This window comes from Cottoperca gobio, chromosome 17 (assembly GCF_900634415.1).
Source record: "Cottoperca gobio chromosome 17, fCotGob3.1, whole genome shotgun sequence".
NCBI classification, from domain to species: domain Eukaryota; kingdom Metazoa; phylum Chordata; class Actinopteri; order Perciformes; family Bovichtidae; genus Cottoperca; species Cottoperca gobio.
In genome coordinates this window covers 4664878-4690676 of record NC_041371.1, presented here as the reverse complement: position 1 = coordinate 4690676, position 25799 = coordinate 4664878, and the positions used below count along the sequence as shown (strand labels likewise).

At 41.7% G+C, this 25799-nt stretch overlaps 1 protein-coding gene across 2 annotated transcripts in view; it reads right to left on the bottom strand.

Annotated features, from left to right (window-relative positions):
• Positions 1-22703, bottom strand: part of st6galnac3 (ST6 (alpha-N-acetyl-neuraminyl-2,3-beta-galactosyl-1,3)-N-acetylgalactosaminide alpha-2,6-sialyltransferase 3) — a 52823-nt gene extending 30120 nt beyond the window's left edge. For both annotated transcript variants that reach the window (XM_029453488.1, XM_029453489.1), the window contains exons 1-2: positions 22410-22703; positions 4489-4683 (exon numbers count right to left, since the gene is read on the bottom strand). In XM_029453488.1, the coding sequence (XP_029309348.1) occupies positions 4489-4683; positions 22410-22427 (213 nt within the window). In that variant the 5' untranslated portion in view covers positions 22428-22703. The remainder of the gene's footprint in view (positions 1-4488; positions 4684-22409) is intronic.
• Between the last annotated feature and the right edge of the window lie 3096 nt (positions 22704-25799).

Genomic DNA, 25799 nt, shown 5'->3' with positions numbered 1-25799 from the left:
GATCCGAAATGGGAGATTTACCTAATTGAAGCTAATATGCTCGGTTTGTTTTTGATGAGATTAAACGTACTTAAGTGAATGAATGCAAAGAGGAAGTTAAAAAGGAAAAAGCATCGTGTCATGACGGAGCCCTGTGTGATCATTTGCTGAAAGGGGGGGGGGCAACTGTAATTCCACTGGTGTGAATATAAATTGCATTTGTGCCGTGAAACTCTCTCTTGCATGTTCTGCGTTTAATCAACAAACGACGCCTACGACTGCTTTATTTATGTAGCACATGCATGTTGCATTAAATACACAACTTCAGCGTTACATTGTTACTACGTCCAATAGAATAACCTTGTTATGTAGTCATTTTACCTTTATGTTGTAGTTGTACGGTCTACATATATGTCGTTATTTTATATTTAATATAAGTTAAAGTACCCGAGGTAATGATGCAGCTGTGGAAGCCCATCACTGGGAACTACTGAGTGAGTGAGTGAGTGTTAAATGAAAGTCATGTATAGTGTGAACTAATCTCTCTGTAACAATAGTATCTTTGTTTGGATAGAAATCTTTGATCCTGGTTAACCTTAGAGCGTTATTGAGCTCGTCTTCAGAATATGGCTCTGACAGTTTAAAACATTTACAAGAATGGTGATGAATGTGATTTCCCGGCAGGAGGGTCGTTAAGTACGGCACAGATACGGAAACTAGGCATGATGTCCAATGTTATTTTATACTATTTTAATTCTGCTATTTTATATTATTTTAATTCTGCTATTTTATATTATTTTAATTCTGCTATATTATATTATTTTAATTCTGCTATTTTAATTCTGCTATATTATATTATTTTAATTCTGCTATTTTTTACTATTTTAATTCTGCTATTTTAATTATTTTAATTCTGCTATTTTATCTGCTATTTTAATTATGCTATATTATATTATTTTAATTCTGCTATATTATATTATTTTAATTCTGCTATATTATATTATTTTAATTCTGCTATTTTAATTCTGCTATATTATATTATTTTAATTCTGCTATTTTATACTATTTTAATTATGCTATTTTATACTATTTTAATTCTGCTATTTTATATTATTTTAATTCTGCTATTTTATCTGCTATTTTAATTCTGCTATATTATATTATTTTAATTCTGCTATTTTATATTATTTTAATTCTGCTATTTTATATTATTTTAATTCTGCTATTTTATACTATTTTAATTCTGCTATATTATATTATTTTAATTCTGCTATATTATATTATTTTAATTCTGCTATTTTAATTCTGCTATATTATATTATTTTAATTCTGCTATTTTATACTATTTTAATTCTGCTATTTTATATTATTTTAATTCTGCTATTTTATATTATTTTAATTCTGCTATTTTATCTGCTATTTTAATTCTGCTATATTATATTATTTTAATTCTGCTATTTTAATTCTGCTATATTATATTATTTTAATTCTGCTATTTTATATTATTTTAATTCTGCAATTTCATCTGCTATTTCTATAATGGTACTTCAGACTCATTTACATCTACACTGTGATTATTGTTCTGTAAATGATCTTATTCTGTCTAATCTTGTACTAATGTTATGTTTTTGCTGTGAAGCACTTTGGGCTGAAATTCTTGTATGAAAGGTCCTATACAAATAAAGCTTATTATTATTATTATTATTATTATTATTATTATTATTATTATTATTATTATATTATATTATATTATATTATATTATATTATTATTATTATTATTATTATTATTATATTATAATTATTATTATTATTATTATTACTGAAAGATTCCTTTGATTATTATTTTATTTTATACTGAATACTTTCGCTTGTATCCCCTTAAGATCCCGAAGTGCTTGTATCGGCGTTGTGTGTTTCTTCGTCGGAGGTCAACTGTCCACCACCATCGTCGACACGAGACTGTCGGCTGTCAGTCAAAGAGAATCAACCGTTATCAAGAGACACTTATCAACTGATATCGTTGTGAATGCAATCCTCCAACAGAGCTGCTATTGCTTTTCCTCTCGTGTACAGGATTCAGTCATGGGTTAAGAAGCGATCTCTGGACCCGGGCAGGTAGCTCTCCATTTGCCGGGTGGTTGAGACGCATCACAGCAGCCTTGAGCTGTCAGCAGCTCGTCCATCATCAGCCGCTGCCCTTAGCTCAGCTCATAACTCCATCACGCCTCTCAGCACACACAGATTGGCTGAACTCTGTGGGGATCGCCGGCTGGCTAACTGCATGTGAGACACGCGGCTTTTACGACTGCAAGCCTACGGCTGAGGAGCCCCTGAGCAAGGCATTGGACACACAGCTGCTGCAGTAAAGCTGCTAAGTGAAGGCTGAGGTTGTGCGTTAATGAGCAGAGCCAGGTGAGAGATTCCCTGCGTTCATTGATAAACACAATCTGAGCATCTGAGTAGTTTACAGTCACAAACATAACACGCTGTGAGTTTCCCACGAACATTAATCATTAATGAAGCGTATGAAAGATCATATCAAGACTAAAAACCCTGTTTTTATTTAGTATATAGGACTGGAATGAAGCCAACAACCCGATTCTTGTACGTCAATAAAACATTACGGCCTCTTCGCCGTCTCGCCGGTGATTCATGTTCCAGCTTCATGATCATGATCATGCGGTTTCAGTCACCGTAAACACAGCTTTTATAATCCCAATCATTTTGGCACGCTCTGGTAAATACAAAATCTACTGAAAGCCTCAGATTTTAATGCGCGTTTCAAAAGTAAAGCGGGTTTCGGCTTAATGGCGTGAACTCGGCCATCATCACATTATCGCACCTTAACCTTGACGTTCATTAAAATGCTCCAAACACAATTAATGAATTAATTAATAAGAAATAATTATCACATTAACGTGCCCCCGCGTAAACTGCTTCAGTGGAACTTAAAATGCTTTGATTAGCTGAAGATGTCTGGATGAGGAACACACACACACACACACACACACACACACACACACACACACACACACACACACACACACACACACACCACACACACACGTGTACATGTCAAAGGGTCTGAATTAAAAAGAAGAATATAAAGAGTTCCTGTCTGCATCCATGATAGACCGGGGGGGGGGGGGGGGGGGGGGGGGGGGGGCATGAATGAATGTAAAGTGCCACAAGACAAATGTTTTTTATTTCTCTTGAAAAGCAAAGCGGGAACGATTCATCACAGCTGGAGGCAGACTCAATCAAATGAGGGAAATAAGGCCGAGCGGTCCCAAGTTCACCAGCTGAAGCGTTATACGTGCTTAGAGGTTCCCAACACCTGAAGTGACGCCTCGCTGTGGATCCTTCTTAAGGTGTTGCTGTGCGCTTAACAGAGGCTGACGGCTCACGGAGCAGGCTTTCACTCAGGACATAAATCGCTCACGACACCCGGTACAAGAGTATCACCTCGCCAAGACGTCCACTATTCTCTCCGTCCTTTTCAGAGAATGTCGGCGGCGTGCGGAACACTCACGTTCAGGCCAATCACTGCCCTTTCTGATCCGAGTTTGAGGCCTAATTCTGCAGATAGATTCCCCGTCTTTCCTGTGATTTGCATAAATCTCTCCGTGGGGAGAGGGCGGTGATTTAAAGCAGGCTTGTCTGGAGGCAGACGTGGAGATCGGTGTAATACGTGATTGCCTCTGGGCCCACGTTGTGCAGATGAAACCCTCCGGAGGCAGAGAGTGACGCTCGGCCACGCTCGGCATTAATCTGCCAATATCAGCCTGCCGACTGTAAGACATCCACTTCTCCAAACACACCCATCGAAGCTCCAAATCTACACGTACTGCACAACCAACTGAAAGCACAATCCTCATTCCCTGTCAGACGGAAACGTCGAGCAAAAATATACGATTTCACTGTGTGACTACCCAGCATGCACCAGTACAATTTCAGTCTTTTGCCGGCTGCCTCCGCAAAACAACAAACACACGCCTTGTTTTTTTACATTATATGTGGAGGGAATTAAAAGGCTTTGATATTTAAATTTCCATAAATTGTGCAGGGAATTTACAGCACAGAGCTGTTTGAAGGCAGAAGAATAGCATCGCAGACACGGAAATAATGCACACAAGAGACCTCAAACAGGCGTTTTCACATCCATCACAGAGAACCTGATATAATAAATTAAGAAAATCAGTGCAGCTAAATAAAAAGGTCGCGGCCAACAGGCGTGCTAAACTTAAGTCCCTTGGGTTGATGTATATATTTGCAAAATGAAAGTAATTTCACACGAACTTCAAGCACAACAAGCTGTAGATACATCCCTGATGTGATAATAGATGTATCGATAATAGAGACACGATTAGCATTAGCAGCTACCAAGATGCTAACCAGAGCGATGCGACTGAATAGCAGCTCTATCCAAACATCTATGTACAGACGTTAATGTTTGTGGTTGTGCCTGCTGGTCAGTGTTTGTGTTGGTGTCTGGTTGTGTCCCTCACCTCCTGCTTGGGGATGCTAACATAGCCCAGGTGAGGCTTGAAGGCCTTGTACGGCTGCTTGGAGAAGATCCAGTGGCTGCTGAACGTCTGGCCGAACACCGGCTGCAGGAGGGAGTAGGGCTTCTCCGAGTAGTTCACCACGACCACGAAGAGCGACACCGCCACGATCAGACTGGTGGCGATCAACGACTTCCTCTGTGGAGAGAGAGAGAGAGAGAGAGAGAGAGAGAGAGAGAGAGAGAGCGCTTGTAAGAAGACGCAGAACAAACATCAAATGGCTTCAATTAAAGAGTAAATAAAACTGACAGACAACAAATATATAAAGAAATATACAAAATAACAATCAGGCAAGAAAAAGGAAGATGATTGAGGAACATTAGATTTGTTTCTAAACGCATCACACACACACACACACACACACACACACACACACACACACACACTAACAAGTCATACTATAGAAAAGCTGAGCTTGTCGTTGACTTTTCTTTAACCTCGTCGATCCAGCGATTTGGTCCAGACTGAAACATCTGAACTATTGGATGGATTGCCATTAAATATCGTACAGACATTCATATCCCACAGGAGGATGAATCCCACGGACGTCGGCGACTTTACATCTAGTTGACATTTGTGATTCAGAGTAAAACGTCTCGACTAAAGGATGGAGACAAAGTCAAAGACATTCGAGATCCCAAGAGGACACATTTAAAGGACTTTGGGGATCCAAGGCGTTCACTTAGTTCACATCTCACCATCTGCTTCATGGATTGGCTCGAATCATGCAGACATTCATCGTTCCCAGACGATGTATTCGTCGCCATCATCAGGTCAAACTTAGATTTTGTTCAATGATTTGGGTTTTGAGTAAATATCAACTTGTTAGCATTTAGCTCAAAGAGCCGCGAGAACTGTCGACTCTTAGTCTTGTTGTATCAAAGGATTAGGGACCTTACCCTCTGTGCACAAATATTGTAATCTACTTTTCCATTTCAGCATCTCTAGCAAGAAAGCAACAGGCCGGATGTCATTGTTTCATATATTGCAAAACAGCAAAAGGATGATCTGGAGGTAAGAGGTCGTCTGGCAGAAAGAGCCGGGAGTGATGAATAATGGATAAGAGCTGGAGAGCGAGGAAAGGTCTCACAGAGAAGAAGCTATTGGCAGGAGCAGAGCCGGAGCGATCAATGCACAGAAGAGAGAAAGACTCAGACAGAGATGAAGAACATCTGTGGTGTGCTACGACATCTCGGAGCCTGGGGTGAAGATAGAGTTCGAGTCAGAGGAGTTTTTTTATTACAGTTCTTTCGCAGGAAACTTCAATAACTTGCTGCTAATCTAACACACAACATCGGTGGGAAACTTTCTTCTTTAGGAAGGTGGTGTTTCGCAGATTCTTTGAAGTTATCTGATGGTGAGAAGATTGGATGTGGCGCGCTGTAATGGTGAAGCCCCACAGCCAAAGTGCCTGCACCACCTTTACGCTCTGATCTGCAACATCAAACATCCCGAGGGAGGCGCCGGAGGCTCCGCTTCTCAGAGACAAGATCAAACATGTGAGGAAAGAGGGGGTGTGTGTGTGTGTGTGTGTGTGTGTGTGTGTGTGTGTAGGGGGGGGTGAAAGAGACGGTGACCATTTGCTGCCCCAAACAGCGTATCGCATTTACCAATTGCATGCATGTTACATCACGCACTCATTTCGTGCCACTGCCGCCAAACTTTGATCACAAACAGAGGCGCTCCAGCTTTGATCCTGTAAACAGCACAAAGAGGACTTCAAAGTATTTCACGAGATAATACAGAACGCTCCTGAAAGGACAGTTAAGTCTCTCGTGTGTCGTCCCAAAAGAAGACACAAATGGCAGGTTGTTTTCTGTAATAGCTAGTCATCAGGAGTCCATTATGGAGCGTGAAACCAATCCAAGAGGGTTATTCAGGAGGGGGGGGGGGGAAGAACGTCGACTCCGTCTGCAGCGCTTTAACATCCATCTGTTCTCATGACGACAGCAAAATTTCCCCGTCTCCTTCAACCTCAAAACGGCCACAAATCACAGAGGAAATGATGTGTCAAACTGCGGAGGTGATTGGACGGCTCGGCGTGGGCGTAGCGGAGCGCTGAACCTCCACTAGCTCCAGTGCGAGACTCACGACTCCTCTCCTGGGTCGCTCATCCATCAGGGCAATCTCAAGTCGGCCTGTTGAGCCGTTTGACAGAGTTGAAAGGCTTGACGTTGAGGAAGGAGTACAGTAGGGGAGACGGGGATCGTTAACAGCGGCGGTGAGGCAGCAGAGCGCCCATAAACTTTCAACATTAGCGCTCTTGTCAATGTTAAAACATTTTGCTTGAGGAAAATGACTCCGTATGCGGCCGCAACGACCTTGTTTGTGACCATCAAATCAGACAATGATGGCCATTAACTGCAGTGCCACTTATGATTGTAGCCCGGGGAGGTTTCATTTAACACACCCCCACCGAAAGCTTTGAGTGGGGTATTGATCTCAGATGGCGGACAGACTTGCGTGGGATCATTGGGACCCGGGACACAGGAGAGCCATCATCCTTGGAGTTTGGAAACTCTTACGTACAGAATCTGAATACTTCCTCCACAGTATGAGGACGCGACCGCTCTGTCTGCCGTCTACAGGCCGAAGTAAAGATCTAAAGATGACGTTCTGTATCCATCACCGCAGCATCGCCCTGCTTAACGCACACTGAATAGGCAATAGATTAGAAAATGATAGAATAATAAACAAGAAGTGCCCCATCTACTTGTGTGATGAATGGAAAGTCGAAGCACACAAGCCGTTTATTTCCCCACACATATTGTGCAATCAAAGTTTCACCTCCATCAGGCTCCATCAGGCTCCATCTGGGCATGAAGAGAATACAATTTCCCACAAAGACTAACGCTCCCGCTCGGTAAATAACAAGACCGCACTGTAGTTCAATTCAGAAAAACTAATCGCGATGGGTATTGGAATAATGAGAGGCTCAACCTGAAGAAAATGACTCATGGAAAAACATATCTGGAAGTTATATTCAAGTGCCTCCTTCGCAATGTGGGGGGGGGGGGGGGGGACGGACTGAAGATTACATTTGCAATGCAAAAACACTGCCTCCCTGCCACCACGGTCCAGCGAGCAGTTAAAATCCAATTTCAATTAAGGCGTTTGAGAAAACATTTACTGAGTCTTTCTCTCACTCGTCCTCCTCTTCTCTTCTTGTGTCGCCCTCCTGGGGAATGAGACAGGAGCATAAACAAAGAGCCACTCTTGAGAGAGACGGGGGAGTTGGGTCCAGACACACACACACACACACACATTACTTAATTTCTGTCATATTCCCAGCAAAAGGTCTCGCCTCAAAAGTCATCCAAGTACGAGATAACAAACCATTATTTCCCCGAAGGAGGAGGCCGGCGCTCTGCTGCCGGTAAAACCGTCACGCACAAGTTCCCCTCAATATTCCCCCTCACAGGAGCTCCGACTGCCACGGGGAAGTGTGCACGAGGATTAATACAATTTGTAGATGTTATTGAATATACATTAGCTTTATGATTATAAGATTCATTTCATTCATGAGCTATTTACACGAGTCTTTTGGGGTTTTACTTGTTTTCTTTCCATTTCAGAAACATTATCAGCAAAATCAACTTTAAGTAACAAAGTAAAAAGTAGTTTTCACATATCTGGGAGGGTTTTATGGGACATAGTGGAAGGACGCTCCAGAATATAAATCTGTTTGATGAATGAGGACATTTAAACATTTAAAATGTGTGAAATACACATTCATCAGAACTCGCAGTGCTTGTGAGGAGTTTACTCAGCGCTGAAGGATGTTCATTCATCTGGGGTGTAACCCCAAGCCCTAAAAATAAACCTTATGACAGATCCAACTTGAATTCCAGATTTAAATGAGTAGATTAGACAGAACATCAAGTTTTAGAAGCTCATTGTATGTTTTGTATGAAACAGTATCTGTAAAATAAGCAGAATAACTGGTGAATAAAGTAAAAAGTGCAATATCTCCCTCTTAGATGTAGTGGAGTAGAAGTAGAACAGTATTTACGTCTATGTACAGGTACGTAATGTTAGTATGTGTCCACCCACACATGTCTCCACACGTGCTGCATTCATTCAGATCGACACATGAATGAACGAGCTGCAGCAAAGTCTGTCGCTCATCTGGGAGGTTTGCAGCCTGCTGGTCTCTGCAGAGCCCAGCAGAGGGGGCAGTCCCCTCACACAGCGGTCATGTGGCACCCTGAGGAGCTCCGGCTGCAGCCTCACGTCTTAACAAAAGGTGATTAATGCTCTGCTCTGGAGAGACATTCACTGCCATGGAGGTGGTCTGTCCAGCAGCCATGTTCCAGCAGCAGGAGGTTTATGCAATGAGCCGTCTCATGCAAAGTGTTTACACTGCATGTGCAAACAATCCAGCTCCCGTATTTATATTTGTTGCTCGATGTGCGTGCTGGCAGATCCAAACGTCAGCGAGAACATTTGCACGCCGTCATTACTTGAAGACTTTTTAGAGTTTAGTAACAAAGTGAGGGACTTCTGGCTCCTTGCACTGGTTTGCAATAGATACTGATATTGCAGCATTTGTTTTTTATGTCAAATCTTTAAATGAGAAGAACCTGTTAACTCCAGTTGTCAAATAAAGGTCAAATAAATACAATATTTCCCTCTGAACTGCAGCGGACTGTACTTAAGTGAGTGCATGTAGTTACTCTCCACTCTTCACATTGAAATCACTGCGCAGTGCGTTGGTTTTCTTCCTCCAGTATAAGAACACATCCTGACGCTGGTGCCCTTGATGTGTGCTGCTTCCGCTGTATCACCCTTATCAGCGGTGACATATGAAAAGAAAATCCTTCAATCCAGGTCAAATGAACACTAATCTGCTGTGCTGGCATGATACTGCTTCATTATAGTGCAGAGCCTCACAAAGAATCTTAATCCGGCACAAAAAAAGAAATCTGTTTGCTTTTATGTGGATGAGACTCTGCGGGGGGGGTGGGGGGGGGGGGGAGAACACCCTTCTTATCAACTCGTTTCTTCACAGCTTCAAACATCAATACTGCAAATCGCCGTCTTAATCAGTAGATGTGGATGTACGTGTGTGTGTGTGTGTGTGTGTGTGTGTGTGTGTGTGTGTGTGTGTGTGTGTGTGTGTGTGTGTGTGTGTGTGACTGGAAAGCAGTCAAAAACCCATTTGACTAATGCATATCTGATATCAAATGGAACATAATCCCCACAAGTATGAAGGATTAAATACTCTACCATATTCATTTCCCCTTCTGGATCCTAAGAAACTTTTTGGACGACTTTATTTTAATTTTTTTCAAACACACCACATGTTCACAGATCGGTGACGCTCTGCGCTGCGCGGGCTGCAGCTGCTTGCTCACTTGAGAAAGTGTGTGTGAGCAGAATGAGTCGACCTGTCACACTCCTAACGGCTCACGGTCCTCACTTTGTGTCACTTCCTTGCAGAGCTGCTTCATGCAGGCTTGTTGAACCTGGTAATAAACTGTAAATCATACAATAACAAATAAAACACACACAGCATGACGCTATAAAGACACAGTCGCTGCATTCAGACCACCTGCTCCACTCACTTGTCTTTTATGAGCAAATGGATATTAAATGTGTTTTAAAAGAAGCACGTTCCCTCTTCTATAATATCCATAACTATTGTTGAGGGTCGTATTTAGAGAGACCGTCGAGCCAGAATGTCTAGTGGCATTCAGCCAATCACAAAGAATGACTGTTGCCGCTCGCTACAGCCATTTTAGCTTCATCCTGCTGTAATATCAGAGTTTTTAAGTAGCTGGGACTTATGGTCGCAGATGGCCGATGGGCAGAGGAGACCGCGCTGCCGGCCAAGGACGAAGCTGCAGTGTAATGAATCTGCTGCTCGTCGTCCACCACGACCCGACTGCACACGCTCCGTTTGCGAGAGAGTCTTTTGTGCAATAGAGGAAAGATTCGGCAGACGCAAATCTGGATGTCTATGGAGTACTTTATACCAGAATAGCAATTTTTCTCTCTGTCTCTTTGTGTTTGAAGGGCGAAGGCAGGGGGGGGGGGGGGGGGTTGTTGAGAAAAACATCGACCAGAGAAAATCCATTTCAATTTGCCAAATGCCAGCACAGGATTACTGACATTTAGCAACTGATATTTCCCCTGAAACTCAATGGTGTCCCTCCATAACTCCATAAAGGAGCCTCATCTCATTGGTAGTGATTTCACAGCGCGACTCCTCACACACACATTTTTTTATATATATATATATATATATATATATATATATATATATATATATATATATATATATATATATATACACACACACACACACACACACATATATATACACACACACACACACACACACATACGCCGTCACCAGTGCAAACTCACATCTGAAAATCTGGAAGGATTCGACAGATGCAGTACATCATCTGCAGGACGTCCCCAATGTTCTCCTCCACTCGACTAAACACGTGCGCGGCCTGTGCAGAGATTTTCCTAAAAGGTGTTATATGTTAAAGAACCGTTTCTCCTCAAGGCTGCCACAGAGAGAAAGCAGCGATGCGCTCTGAATCTTCAAGCGGCTCGGTAATAAAAAATGAATGTGTCCTGCTCGGTGCTCAGAGGGGGGAGGACTCGGATACCTTCAAGTCACAAATGCATTGTTCTAACTGGCGAAGGTTATTTGCATCTTCTTCCACAGAAGAGAAAGAAGTGGAGGGAGAAGCAGGAGATGCTCTCGTGTGAATATTTTGGGGGTTTTGGACTGTTGGTTGGGAGTTTCCTGACATTGCATTAGTTGCAGTACATAAAGATGGAGGACTTGCAAAAGACACAAAAGGGTTAGAACAATCAAAGCAGCAGAGGCCGATATATTCTCTGAGTGGGACGTTTCACAGAGTACAACTCGACTTGTCAGTGATCTCTGGTGGACAAACGACGTCATGGAGACTCTGTTTGTAAATGAATGCAAAACCTTTCTGTGCTGCAATTATGCAAACGGCTCCGGATGGTGACGCAGGCTCTCCGTTAGAAAATGTTAAGTCTCCAAGTCGGAGCAAGAGATCACAATCACCTTCTCTAGTTCCAGCTTCTCAAATGTTTGGACGTTCTGCTGTGATTGTAGCGCGGCGACGAGGCCTTACTCTCTCCGTGCTGCAAGATACAGACGTGTAATCATCAACAGACTAATTGGAAATGAAAATTATTGTTAGTTTCACCTGATGCCGGTCTAATGATTCATGAAGGTTCTGTCAGGATGCAGTGACGTGGAAATCAAAAGAAAAGACGGACGTGCTCTTATCTCCCTGAGCCGCTGAACAAATAGGATAACGTTGGATCGGATAAAGGATGTTTTGCATTTAAGATATATTCTTTTCAGTCTCACTCTGGAAATTCATGGAGTTATTATTGAGCGAGAGACTGAATCTGAATCCTCTTTGTTTAAAGCAGCAGATTTCTCAAAAGCATTCAAAAGATTTGCCAAGCGCAGCCTTTCTGTTTCTCCTTAATCCTCTTTAGATTGTGACGGTTCTCCGAGAGCACGAACAGCAGCATTGTGAAACGTAAGTGGAACAGCTGTTGCACACAATAAACAAACCAACCAGGTGACTCCAAGGCCACCAAACAGCTCCGCTCTGTGGCACACGCTGCGGCACACGCAGGTGTTCAGTGTGGAGAACAACAATAAAGTTTGCAGAGTCTTTTCTGTCAGAGCCTCTGTGGAGCTGCGGCAGACAATGTGTGTGTGTGTGTGTGTGTGTGGGGCGGGGGGGGGGGGGGTCAACAACATAAACAAGAAGCAAACACCTGCAGTCTTCAGGGAGATCAATAAGAAACCAAAATACAAATCTGCTCAGAAAACTACCCATAAAACCTCAAACACGACGGAGAGCCCAGCGAGCAGATGCAATATTACCCAGAGTACACTGTGGCATTTTGAATGGCTGCCCATTTCCTTTTCTCATAACGACGACAACAACAACAACAGAAAGTTCCAGGGCACAGGCGGGCATTAAAAGCAGATGGGGGGGGGATTATAATTCATGAAACATTTTTTTGACTTGCACTTTATTTAATGCCCTCACTTAACCGCCAGGCTCCATTTGTTTCTGTCAACCTCTCCAGTTCATGGAGGCAATCAGCCTCCCGGCGCCAGAGCAGCGACGGGCTTCCACTGGGGATAATAACAGCGGCACTGAAACCTTTTATTAGCTGGTTTGGTCAAGAGCCGTCAGAGCCCTGAGGACGGAGCGTATACTCTGACCAGACCTGGCTCTCACTGAGAAAAAGAGAAATCAAAGCCGAGATATTCGTCAAGGATATCTGATGTTGTCCAGCAAATTCTGCGACGGGATGAAAATAAATCCTAACATGTCGAGGCAATAAATCAAGCTAACAGAGCCGGTCTGGAGGGAGCGGGCGTGGCACAGTTGGACAACACTAATGCAATTACAAGGATTTTCTGCTTGCTCAGTGGTTCAAGGGCGGAGCGCAGAAAGCTCAAGGAAAACTGCAGAAAATCAGCCGTTACTCAGCTGATCAGGACACCTCGCTGGAGAACGCTGCTGAAAGGATACGTTCAGGATTACAGCGGCGTGGATCAGACTGAGCCTGGCCGCTTTGGAATATTGTGCGGCAAGAATTCATGTGTGAGCAACAGGATTTCAGAAAATTATGATACTAAATTGATACTCGTAAGAAGGATTTTACTTTTCCCCCCCCCCCTTCCCACAAGCAGCTTAAAGGTCGGGGTCCGGTACAAACGAGCACCACTGGAGATAAGTAGGACTCAGTGTTTTGCTTAAGACACTTCAGCCTTGTGACTCGGTCTGACGCGTCCCGCTGCCGCTTCTCATTCTGCATGACTTCTTCTTGTGTCATTTGGACGCCACTTCTAAGCCACATCCAAGTCTACAGAGAGCATAACTCCTTATCAAACCTCTGCTGATCGCTCTCTTCTGGGGCTCTGGCTCGCCCCTGTGCCAATGAGCTGCTGGCAGCCTTGCCAACATTACAATGTGCAGGGAGGGGGACTTGCCAAATGTAATCCAGCAATGGTGCAACACGCTCAAATGAGTCCAACTGGCTGGGCGTTGTATGACTCTGTAACTACTTCATGGACTGAGGAAATAAACGCCCCTAAAAGTTGGTAAAACTGCCCAGAAATGTGTGATTTAAGTGTGTAAGTGTGTCACAGAGAGAAAACACAGAACAGACAAGCAGGGGAGGTGCCAAGAACGTGTCATTCAACTTAAATGTGCTAGTTTGTCATTTTATCGTGGAACATAAAACTTTCCTGCCGTGTTTGGACACTTTAATTCCCGGCGCTGTCGTTATCCTGTGATGCAAACAGCACTGCTGCAATTAAGTTGATTAAGAAAAATAATCAAAAGATTAATTAATGGAGGAAATAACTTCAAAGTTTGAGTGCCGACTTGTTGAGCTGGGAAAGAAAAAAGGGAAATATTTAGATAATAAGTTATTTGTTTGTTATTTATTATAATAGAAATTACTCTTTTAAGCTTCTCAAACAATTCCCTGTCCTGCAACCGTGCAAAACAGAGACACACATGTCTCTCCCACAGACCGTGCACCCAGCGGTCATTCCTTCATACATGCACATTGTGAAGTCCATCCGGTATTTGTTATTTCCACACAGCAGTAAACTGGCAACGATCACCTCCTGGATCGTGTTCAAAACCCCCCAAACTCCACAGTCCTTCCAGGAAACCACGAGGGCCGGATGATGCCATCTGACCACCAAAGATCTGCCGTCGTGGCAGATCGTGCTGATGCCACTCACTCGTCTTTAGCTACGAGTGGTAGCTCTCAGCTGGCTGCAGAGTGAAGTGTTAAAACTTAATCCTAAAATGTTGTGTGACCCTTTAATCCCAGAAGATCTCGCTGTCAGCTGTGTGTGTGTGTGTGTGTGTGTGTGTGTGCTGCAGAGGGATCAGACAGGTGTAGTTCAAATCTACCAGTGTGAACAGCTGATCACCTGAGAAGCATCCTTCCTAAAACTCCCAGATTAACACTGAAAGTTAGAGCTGAACGTGTCGACAATAAAAACAAACTCTTCTTCTACGTTTGTATTACTCGTCTTCTCATTAAGGACTCCAGGGTTCACGTTCTGAGGGGTCAGGGTTGAGGTTTAGGTCACTGCAGAAACGTTCTGCGACTGTGACGCTTCTGCAACATCTGACAGAAAACAACATTTTTACAACATTAATTAAATACGTAATCCGGTCGTTTTACATTTCCTTCCAAATTAATCTGCAACTATTTTGATAAATCGATTAATTTTCAATCACAAATCCTCTTTTTCTACGGTTTCATCTTCTCTGATTTTCTGGGTCTTACATGAAAGTTAATTGATTATCTTTGGATTCAGTATTTTTAAAATCAGACAAAATGTAACGTTTCAAGACGTCACCTCAGGCTTCAGGAAAGTATTTTAATTATCGTTTTAAATCATTAAAAAACATATTTTCTGACTCTTATGGACCTAATTAGTGCTCGTTAGTAAACGATTCAAATGAATCTGCAGCTACTTTGATAAACTAATTATTGGTTCATAGGATTTGATGATTTTCTTTATTACTTTAAATTAATATCTTTATTGTTTGTAGCCAAAATGTCTCTATTGGCTTTTAAATACGATTTTAAAACTAAACTTTTAAACACTTTGATTTAATTAATCAACAGTTTAATAATTGATAGTGAAAGCCTTATTCCCAACATTATTTGAATATAAAAAAAAAAGAAAAAATGCACAATAATCACAAAGATGATAATTAAAATCTGGAAAACTACTGCTGATAAATAAAATGTATTTAATCCTTGTGATTAAAACAGCGTCTCAGGAAAGGAAAGGAAAAGCAATTCATTAAGAATCAAAACAGGAATAATTACATCCTTTTTAAATGTAAATGTTCTCCTGCATTGATTACAACGTGTTTGCACTTTCTCCTCACGTCTGGAACAATGGCAGATTAATAACTGCACATCATTCTTGAATATTGGCTCTGTCCTCTTGATTTAAGGTAATTAAAGTAGAAAACTCCACCCTCGACATTAAAGCTTCAAAAAGCTCCTTTGAGATTGCATGTACAGCAATAATAGAGGTTCTTTGTGAAGGACATATAATTCTATGCTGCTGACCGGGACTGTAATTAGAGTGGAACTTCATTTGTAGGCTGCCACGTCCACTCCTTCTTTAAACTTTCTCTTTTCTGTGTATAAAAATAGCCAAGAAAGTGACCAGCGCTGGCAGCAGAGACGAGGAACCCTGAACTGGCACATGATGAAACCAGCCGGGATTAGAGCGTACCTGACTAACACGACCAACGAGGCGCAGCGGGATCATGGAGCCTAAAGCCGTAAGTCTTCCCAGATGTTGATAAGACTTCTGGTGTGAGCGACGCGTCAGCTGGCCCGGTTCCTACGACCGCTGGATTAACGCCAGATCAGGAGCGAGGTTCTCACCCTTGGTTACCACTGTGAATATGCTAACCTTTGCGCTAGCTTCTTCTTCTTCTGCAGCAGCAGTGTGTGTGTGTGTGAGTGAGTGTGTGTGTGTGTGCACATGTGTGTGTTTGCATAACAGATGTAGGTTACATTACCATGATAAAGAAGCCACGCGCTTCTTTGGTACCCTTTTGGCTCAAAAGGGGTTTCAGAGAATGAAAGGCAACAGCGAAGCCGCACGACAAAGACTTCTTTTAGGTCATTCAGTCAGAAAGGTTCACTTAAAGTCAAACTTTGTAAGGGTACCTGCTGTCTGTTAAATGTTTAAGTGTTAGTACTTCCTGTTTTATTTTGTTAATTGCCTGTTCTTTCTCATTTCAGTTGTGTCTACTTCCTGGCCCCAGGTGTTCCCAATCTGTTCATCAGTGTCTCTACCTGTGTCTCGTTACCCCGCCCACTTCCTGGTGTATATAGTCTGTGTGTTTTGTTGCCCCGTGTCATTGAGTTCCAGCGTTGGGCCTGTGTGCTTCCTGTTTCCCTTCGTCGACGTTTTCTTCTGGCTCGTTAATACGGTCGAAACAATTCGGCGTGAAGTCAACATGAGCTTCAGACCTGTGTGTTTATGATGCTGAGACCGTCGCTGTGAGCCTCCGAAGGTTTTACTCCATGTTAATACCTGTTCTCTGCATCTCTACCACAGTACTGCTCTCTTCCTTTATCTTAACTTCTGCACTACTTCGTATCTTAGTCTCATTTTTACGCGTGTTATACACGTTTGTACGAGTATCGTTGGCGGGAGCCTGAGAATAACGCAGTCGATAGCCAAAATCGTGGTCACGATAAATGTTTGATTAAATGTGCGACACTAGAACATCCTGCGTGACGTGAAGGAGAGGGTCTCGCTAGCATTAGCTCTCAAGTCAAGTTAAAACAGTTTTATTTATAAAGCCCGATGTCATGAATTTGCCTCGAATGGCTTTACAATCTCCACAGCACTCGACATCTTGCGTCGCTGATTCAGATCAAAGGTTTTCACGAACACACAGAGAAACAAAACGTACAGAAAGCTCAAATACGTGCCGGCATTCGACAAACGTGTCAGTGCTCTCTGGTGGACAAACTACAAAGTGGAGACTGTTTCTAAATCACATTTCTGTACTGCAGTGTCCTCATCGAGCTAAATATACAGCGACACAATAATATCAGGTTTTATTAGCCGAGCTCGACTACAAATGTCGGCCCCTGCGGTGCCTGATGTCGGGGCCGCTGTCACGACTAAATGAAACTCAAATGTCTTATTTGTAATTAAAATGTTGACCAATATTCATCTTAAATGTTGTTTGAGTGAAAGTATTAATACTGCACTGCTGTGGTTAAAGTTTCCATTTCACATAAAACTTGCAATTTCGTTTTTTGGGTTCCGGTTGGATTGATTTTTATTCTCTATCGATTCATATTTAACATTTATGAATAAAACTAAACTTATGCTATAAAGCTATTGCACAAAGGAACCTATTCAAACTATTAGTAATTGATCTGTAGGATTAAAAATGAAGCAGGTTTTCCTTCGGGACGCTGTGCAGCCGGAACTTTAAAAACAAGATCTCATGTAAACTCCACACTCGAGAAGGAAAGGAGAGAACGGCACAAAGGGAAATCCGAGCACGGATAAACACTTTGAATATAAACCGGAGCCTCATTCAACATGCTGCCGGCGCCCTGCGCTTTCTCTAAAACTGTGGCGGGGCGCTTTCTCTACCAGCACACGTGGGACGAGCGGGACTCAGAGAAGTGCTATTCATCCCTGAAACTCTTAAGAACTGGGACACTCACTGCATTCCCCGTAGCGGTTACAACACCTCTCGACACACACAACCCACTGTGTGTTTCTGTGCGCACGCATTAATTAATCTGAAGTCTTCTTTGTGTGCTTTCCTGTACCCACATGAACCCGTCACAAAAACTTTGCTTTGCTGGCCTTGTTCTGCCACATGTAGTTAGGAGCAACGGCGGCGTCGCCATCTTTCCACGAGACGTGACGGAGAGCTCGCCCTCCACTGTTGTGATGGAGGACAACGGCCACAGACTTTCCCCGCTTGAGCGCAGTTCTTCACGGATGAACTCACTCCAATTAAAACACGAGCTAACAAAAGAGGGAACCCTGCACGGCGGAGAGCTCTGCGGGCCTCGCTCACCAATTACACATGGACTAAGTAACAGACTGCGAGTCAAACAGCTCTCTGGGGCAGGAAGTGATCCTCGCATGCACCTGAACACAACGCTGGGAAGTAACTAAGTGCTTTTCCTCAAGTGCAATGTTGAGGTATATATACACTTTTACTTGAGTATTTGCATTTTATGCTACTTGATACTTCTACTTTATTACCTTTCAGAGGGAAATCTTGTACTTTTTACTGCAAAATATCACGATACAGTAATTAATATCATAAAATAACCGTACTTCGGTTCGGGCATCTAGTACGGATGCCACCTGGGCGCCTCCCTAGGGAGGTGTTCCATGCACGTCCAGCTGGGAGGAGACCCCGGGGAAGACCCAGGACTCGGTGGAGAGATTATATCTCCTCACTGGGAACACCTCGGGATCCCCCAGTGGGAGCTGGAGGATGTGGCCCGGAGAAGAAGGGAAGTTTGGGGGTGCTGCCCCCGCGACCCGACCCCGGATAAGCGGTAGACGATGGATGGATGTTGCTTCATCCCATTTGATTACTTCCTACTTGTATTTGCATCACATGAGACAACACAAAACACGTGATCACTTTAATGTTTCTGTTGTGACCCTTTGAAGGAACTCCCCAAAGTACCTCAAACATTCTGCAGCTTCCTGTTTATACACACAGCATAAGTTAGTATCTAATATCAGCTTAACTTACTAATATTACGCATATTTGCCATAAGTACGTCCAGCTGTCTGAGTGGAAATATCGCAACAAGACGTTTTTATGCTTTGCTGAGGTAGAAACTGCAACAAAGTGCAAAACGGAAACAGACTTTACGGATTACTTTGCGACTTAAACGTCATTAACGCTTCCGCTCCACTGAACAGATGAAGAGGAAGAGGAGCAGATGAAACCATCAGATGAACATAAATGCCATATTTTCATCACATGTTGCACATTGTTGTCATGAGATTATCCATCAGTCTGTCGCAGTAAACGTTGTTAACGACATGGTACATGGACAGTGAGTGTATCACTACACCGCTACACTTCTCAGTCCGACTCTCTTTTCTTATTTAAGCTCAATCACTCTGTAATTTGTACCATGTAATTACATTTTTTATAGTTTTAATATAATATGACGGTGTGAATGATCTCCTGTCTCAGATAACAGAATGAGCTTGAGCGAGTTTGTAAAGTGACACGTTGTTGACGGACTCTTTTCTTCCTGTGGGTGTTGGGAGGATTGACAGGAACCAAAAGTGCCTTTAAATGAATGAAAACTCTTCACTTACACACAAGTCTGACAAAAGCAAAGGAAGACTGTAAACTGTGACGCACGTCGGGGACAAATGAACACCTGAAGGAATCTTTCACTGTGTTGAAACCTTCATTACCTCCACAGCACACAGAGATCCATGATGGCGTCTGTGCACTGGGTTACAGATTTGGCGATAATTCAATATTAGCGTTTATTGAGCCTCATTAGAATCACACTGTGATTATATGCTTTTATTAAACTAAAGTCGTTTGTTTGAGTCATACAAGCTAAAGTGCTGTTTTACACATAAAAGAGTTTAATGCAGAACTGTCCGTCGCTTTGAATGTCTGTCATATCTGTCTATCAACGGAACCGCACCAAGTTACACTGCCAACTCTCTAATCATATGTGCCCCCAAGAACATTACGATCATCCACTACTGGTTTATTAAATGTTCCAAGAAACATCCAAAAGGAAATCGGGGATGCAGCCTTTTGCAATTAAAGCTATGGAACACTTTACCTGCAGACATTAGGGAGGCAAGCTCGCTCAATATCTTCAAAAGTAAACTAAAAACACTTTACTTTAGCCTTTTAATGGTGATATTTTATACAGTCTTTAATGCTGCTACTTTATGCCACTTTAAACTCATTAAATGCTTTTATTAAAGCTGCTATTTTATCTCTTAACTATTAGCCTTTTCCACTTTTACTATTTTTATTCTGCTATTTAATACTATTTTTAATGCTATTTAATGCCATTTTTAATGCTTTTTCATATATTTATTCTGCTATTTAATACTATTTTTAATACTATTTACTATTTCTATTCTGCTATTTTTAATGCTATTCTTAATGCTTTTTTAATGCTATTTTACATATTTATTCTGCCATTTAATACTATTTTTAATGCTATTTACTATTTCTATTCTGCTATTTAATACTATTTTTAATGCTATTTTAATGCCATTTTTAATGCTTTTTCACATATTTATTCTGCTATTTAATACTATTTTTAATACTATTTACTATTTCTATTCTGCTATTTTTAATGCTATTTTTAATGCTTTTTTAATGCTATTTTTAATGCTATTTCACATATTTATTCTGCCATTTAATACTATTTTTAATGCTATTTACTATTTCTATTCTGCTATTTAATACAATTTTTAATGCTATTTACTATTTTTATTCTGCTTTTTAATGCTATTTCACATTTACATCAACACTGATTATTGTACTGTAAATGCTCTGTATAATTTTGTACATGTTTTTGCTGTGAAGCACTTTGGGCTGCAATTCTTGTATGAAAGGTGCTATACAAATAAAGTTTATTATTATTATGATATTCCAACAACACATCACCTGAGTTTCAGTACCAATTAAATCTAGACAGTTATCAGATTAATTAATTAGTTGAAGGGCAAAAATAATCTGCAACTATTTTGAAAGGCTGATCAGAAATATTCCCCAGATTTAACTTCTCAGGTTTTGCAACTTTTCTTAAGTTATGATAAACTGACTGTTTGGATTTAAACTATAGATGATTATGTCACCTGTGGTGGTAATTTAACTTGTTTTACACTTTTCAAAGACCAAACAATTGAAAACAAGAATGAATAAAATAATTTGTTGCCGCCTCTGTGCCAATATAAACATAAACCTTTTCAGTGCCTCCAATAAAAACATTATTATTACTATTTATTATTACAGCTAAATTATCTGACTTTCGATTCCACACACACACATTTCAGCCGATAAACTTTAACTGTGATAAACACATAAATCAATATCAGAAAATATCCTGAGAATGATTTCAGCTGCACTTCTGTTATCAAACACTTCAGAGATTGAAGCCACACAAAGTTGTGTTTGCACTTGTTGCATAACACTGTGTGTGTGTGTGTGTCAATCTTTCAAAGGCACATGCAGTACTTTCTCACACACACACACGAGCTGAAATCATTATCATCATCCTTCTCCAATATAAAGAGTTGCTGCTTTTCTCTGCATTATAAAATAGTAAGTGGAAAATCTTTTGGGGTTTTGACTGTTGCTCAGACAAAACAAGTCGAGAGCAACAATCTTAAAATTGATTAGTTGTTTAAGTCACTTCTCAAGCAAACAAAGTCAAATATTTGCTGGTTCCAGCTTGTCAAACGTGAGGATTTGCTGTTATTTCTTTGGGTTTTGGACTGAACATAAGCAAATTGAAGAAATCACCTTAAACTCTAAAAGCTAAGAAACATTTTATAGCCAAAACAATATAATTGAATACCTTGAACTCTAGAAAACTGATTTCTTTTCTGACATTTGTGGAGAAATTGAGCCCTAAAGATGAATGATAATGAAGAGTATGAGCTGCAGCCCTCACTAACACAGGTGTGTTTGAGTCGCTGCACCTTCAGCTCTTACTGTTGTTAATGTCAACATCTGTAAAGAACTGATATTAACTGAATTACACTGACATGAAGAGGCTGAAACAAAGAAGAGGACAGAGGGAGTCACTCAGGAACTTTCTGTTAACTTTCTCCTCGTCTGTTAAGACAACTGTGGATGTGAAACTCTTCACACATGTGAACACCTGAACACATGTGAACACCTGAACATGTCATGAGGCATGTTGTGAACACAGCTGGCTGCATGGCCTGCTTTTTATCACGAGCAATGACACACAGACATGTACTGAATGGGGGGGGGGGGAGACAAAAACAAACACCAGGGCCTTGCTTCCCTTCATATGCACGAGCGAAAATCACAAATGCTCCCCAAAAAAACAAACAGGCGACCACCAGACAGAAGGCAGAGGAGGGTGAAGTACCTCCACGGAGCATCACCACCAGCAGCTCACAGTTCACCTCACATCAAACGCACCCTGACGTAAAGACAACCACGTCAGGGGCTCATTGCACATATTTCCCCACCATTTTCCCACATTTTTAAGCTGTTATGTGTGTGTGAGAAACCCCCTCTTACCTTCCACATCCAGGCCATTCTTATTTCTACGCAGACAATGGTGGACCGCTTGTTTTCCGTCAGCCCCCGACACGCCGTTCACCGCGTCCGTTCCCAACACATGTATTCACGTGTGCATCACGAGAGCAGATGCGGTGCGGGTATAAGGGGGGGTCTGCTCCATAAATATTGGAGTGTGTACCGTTATTCGTCTCCTCTCTCGAGTTTTTTTCCCCCCATGGAGCTTGCTGGGACATAGACCGACGCTGCGCTGCTATTGGCCGGCGCAGACGCAGAGCCCCGCCCACGCCTGCGTCACGTGACCGCCGCTGGTTTCCTGACTAGATGGCAAGATGTTTGTAGATATATCTGCATTTTTTAACTTCTACTGGAAAATGTGTGGTTTTTTTTTCACGGTTCAACACAATATATTAAATAATATGTCTTTTGCAAAGTTTAACATTTCTAAATGTAAATCTGTTAAAGTAAAACTTCAGAATAAAAGCTATTAAAACTGTGAGACTGTTCTCCTAATTTAATGTTATTATCTCAAGTTACTCTCTGTTTCTTTATGTTGACCTTTATTTTATGTCATTTTATGTTTATCCCAACATTTGCTTTTATATATATTTACCTAAGTTCCTGTTTAATTTGAAATATTACTGTTTATTTGTATAATTTTCTTGTTAAATAATGCAAAAATAAAAATAAAAAGTAAACTTCTGCTTCTACAACATGCCAGTTTGAAGACCAGCTGCAGGTTTTAACACATAATCTTTGTTTTCTGCAAAAAATATCCCTAAAATGTTTTTTAATGTGTGAAATAAACAATAGATAATCTTAACCAGTGGGAACAAGAGGTATCCAAATAGGATTCATAAAGTGTTTGTGTTTTTTGATTAAGTTTTCTAATAGAATATCAATATAATGCAACACAAGACCATTTTTCTGAGACACCTGGAAGATGCTTGACATCCTCCAGGATACATTCTTCATATGTTTACAATCCATCTGTAATTCTGTCATGTTGGTCTCTTCTGTACAAATGAAATGTATTGCATGTTTGTCCATCCTGGGAGAGGGTCCCTCCTCTGTTGTTTGTTTTGGGGGAGTTTTCCTTTATCTGAATTAAGGGTTGAAGGATGGAGAGTGGCGGATGCTATTGGGCTTCATAAATAAAATTGATTTGACAACATATTACAGTAAATTAACTTAGTTGAACAAGTTCTAGGAACAAGATCCATAAATTACTGCATTATAATTGATATATTTGTGTGTGAACAAGATCGATGTCCCAAACAAAAGTACTTTTTATCTTGTGAGAACAAGATCGATGTCCCAAACAAAAGTACTTTTTATCTTGTGAGAACAAGATCGATGTTGTGAAAAAGTTAGAATCACAAAAACAGCTTTTTAATTTTATGCATTGGACCTTTCTTTTTTTTTTTGTTGAAAAGTGTCCCCCCCCTGCAAAAACAGAATAATGTAACAGTCCAGGCACTAGGCCGTCTATGTTGTGTTCACACTTAAACTAAATGAGTGGTTCTCATAGTGAGGTCTCAGGAGCAGCAGGGGAGCGAAGGTTTTTATTATTCATTATCTCTCAGAGAAAGTGATGTTTACCTGAATGAATGCCAACACATGAGAGCCACAAACCGGGGCTCAGGATTAGGAAACATTGTTTTAAACGTGTTAATATGCATCTTTTCTTTCAGTCATACTGATAAAATTAGAAAATGAACGGTTCACATCCAGGATACTGCACGTGTAGAACGTCGGAAGTGTTTCTTATCTGAGAATATTTGTGTTATCTGTTCCAGATAGTACAGAGAGAGATAAACTCAGCTCTGCAGACATATTATGTTTACTGAATTCACCTGAATGCAAACGTGATGCAGTGAATATAGAATGGGTGTTTTGGAAACCTTCCAGGAATCCGGAGAGAAACTGTACTACACGTTTGCCTCAAGGAGTTGCATTCAGGGATGGAGTTGGGAAACCTTTCTGCATTCACTAATGAAATATCAATCATAGTTTCCCTCTTACCTGTAGAGCTATTTCAAGTCATATATTCATTCTAGATCAAGCTGAGTGTTGGTGATATCGGCCTTGTCTTGAATATAACGGGACTAGATAACACTCTGCCTGTCGTGCTCAAAGCACTCAAAATGTTCTATATTCGGCGATCCTGTTCGGGGTCACAGGAGGACTTGAGGCCTCCTCAGAGGTCAAGTTGCTGTCCGTCACACAGTGTGGAAAAACACGACTCCGCTGTCAATTTAGAGAATCCAATCCAGCCTTCCTGCACGTCTTTGGACTGTGTGAGGAAACCAGAGCACCGAGAGGGAACAGGAGCCGACATGGTGAGAACATGTAAACACCACACAGGAAGAATCCAGCTGGCAGGATCGGCTGTTTTCTGCAGGAGTAGCTGCAGGAGTAGCTGTAGGAGTAGCTGTAGGAGTAGCTGTAGGAGTAGCTGCAGGAGTAGCTGCAGGAGTAGCTGCAGGAGTAGCTGCAGGAGTAGCTGCAGGAGTAGCTGTAGGAGTAGCTGCAGGAGTAGCTGTAGGAGTAGCTGCAGGAGTAGCTGCAGGAGTAGCTGTAGGAGTAGCTGCAGGAGTAGCTGCAGGAGTAGCTGCAGGAGTAGCTGCAGGAGTAGCTGCAGGAGTAGCTGTAGGAGTAGCTGCAGGAGTAGCTGCAGGAGTAGCTGTAGGAGTAGCTGCAGGAGTAGCTGCAGGAGTAGCTGTAGGAGTAGCTGCAGGAGTAGCTGTAGGAGTAGCTGCAGGAGTAGCTGCAGGAGTAGCTGTAGGAGTAGCTGTAGGAGTAGCTGCAGGAGTAGCTGTAGGAGTAGCTGCAGGAGTAGCTGCAGGAGTAGCTGCAGGAGTAGCTGCAGGAGTAGCTGTAGGAGTAGCTGCAGGAGTAGCTGCAGGAGTAGTAGTGATTTGGCTATTGTTGTGCATGTTGCATTAAAGGTGTGTTGAAGCTGGTAGGGACGAGAGAAGGGAAACACTTAAAACAGTGGAGGAACCAGGACATTTACTCTGAATACTTCTTCACCACTGCTTAAAAAACTATTTTATTGACCTTTTATGAGGTAAAAGATCTTTATTAGCAGAAGGGCCACTTCCTCTCATGAAGTGCACACACAAGCTTTAAAATGATGACTAGTAAATACTAACATCTGTCATAACATGGTTCAGGAACAACCTACTACAAGATGCACGGTGGAGAATATGGCTTTGTCGAGTTATCTGCTGAATGTGAGAAAAAGGTGAAAACTATCCATCACATGTCCGTTTCTCAAAGTCTAAGGTCTTGAAATGTCTTGTTTCGTCAGTCCAAAACCCAAAAAGATATTCAGTTTAATGATATGAAACAGAGAAAAGCAACAAATCTCAATATTTTAGAGGT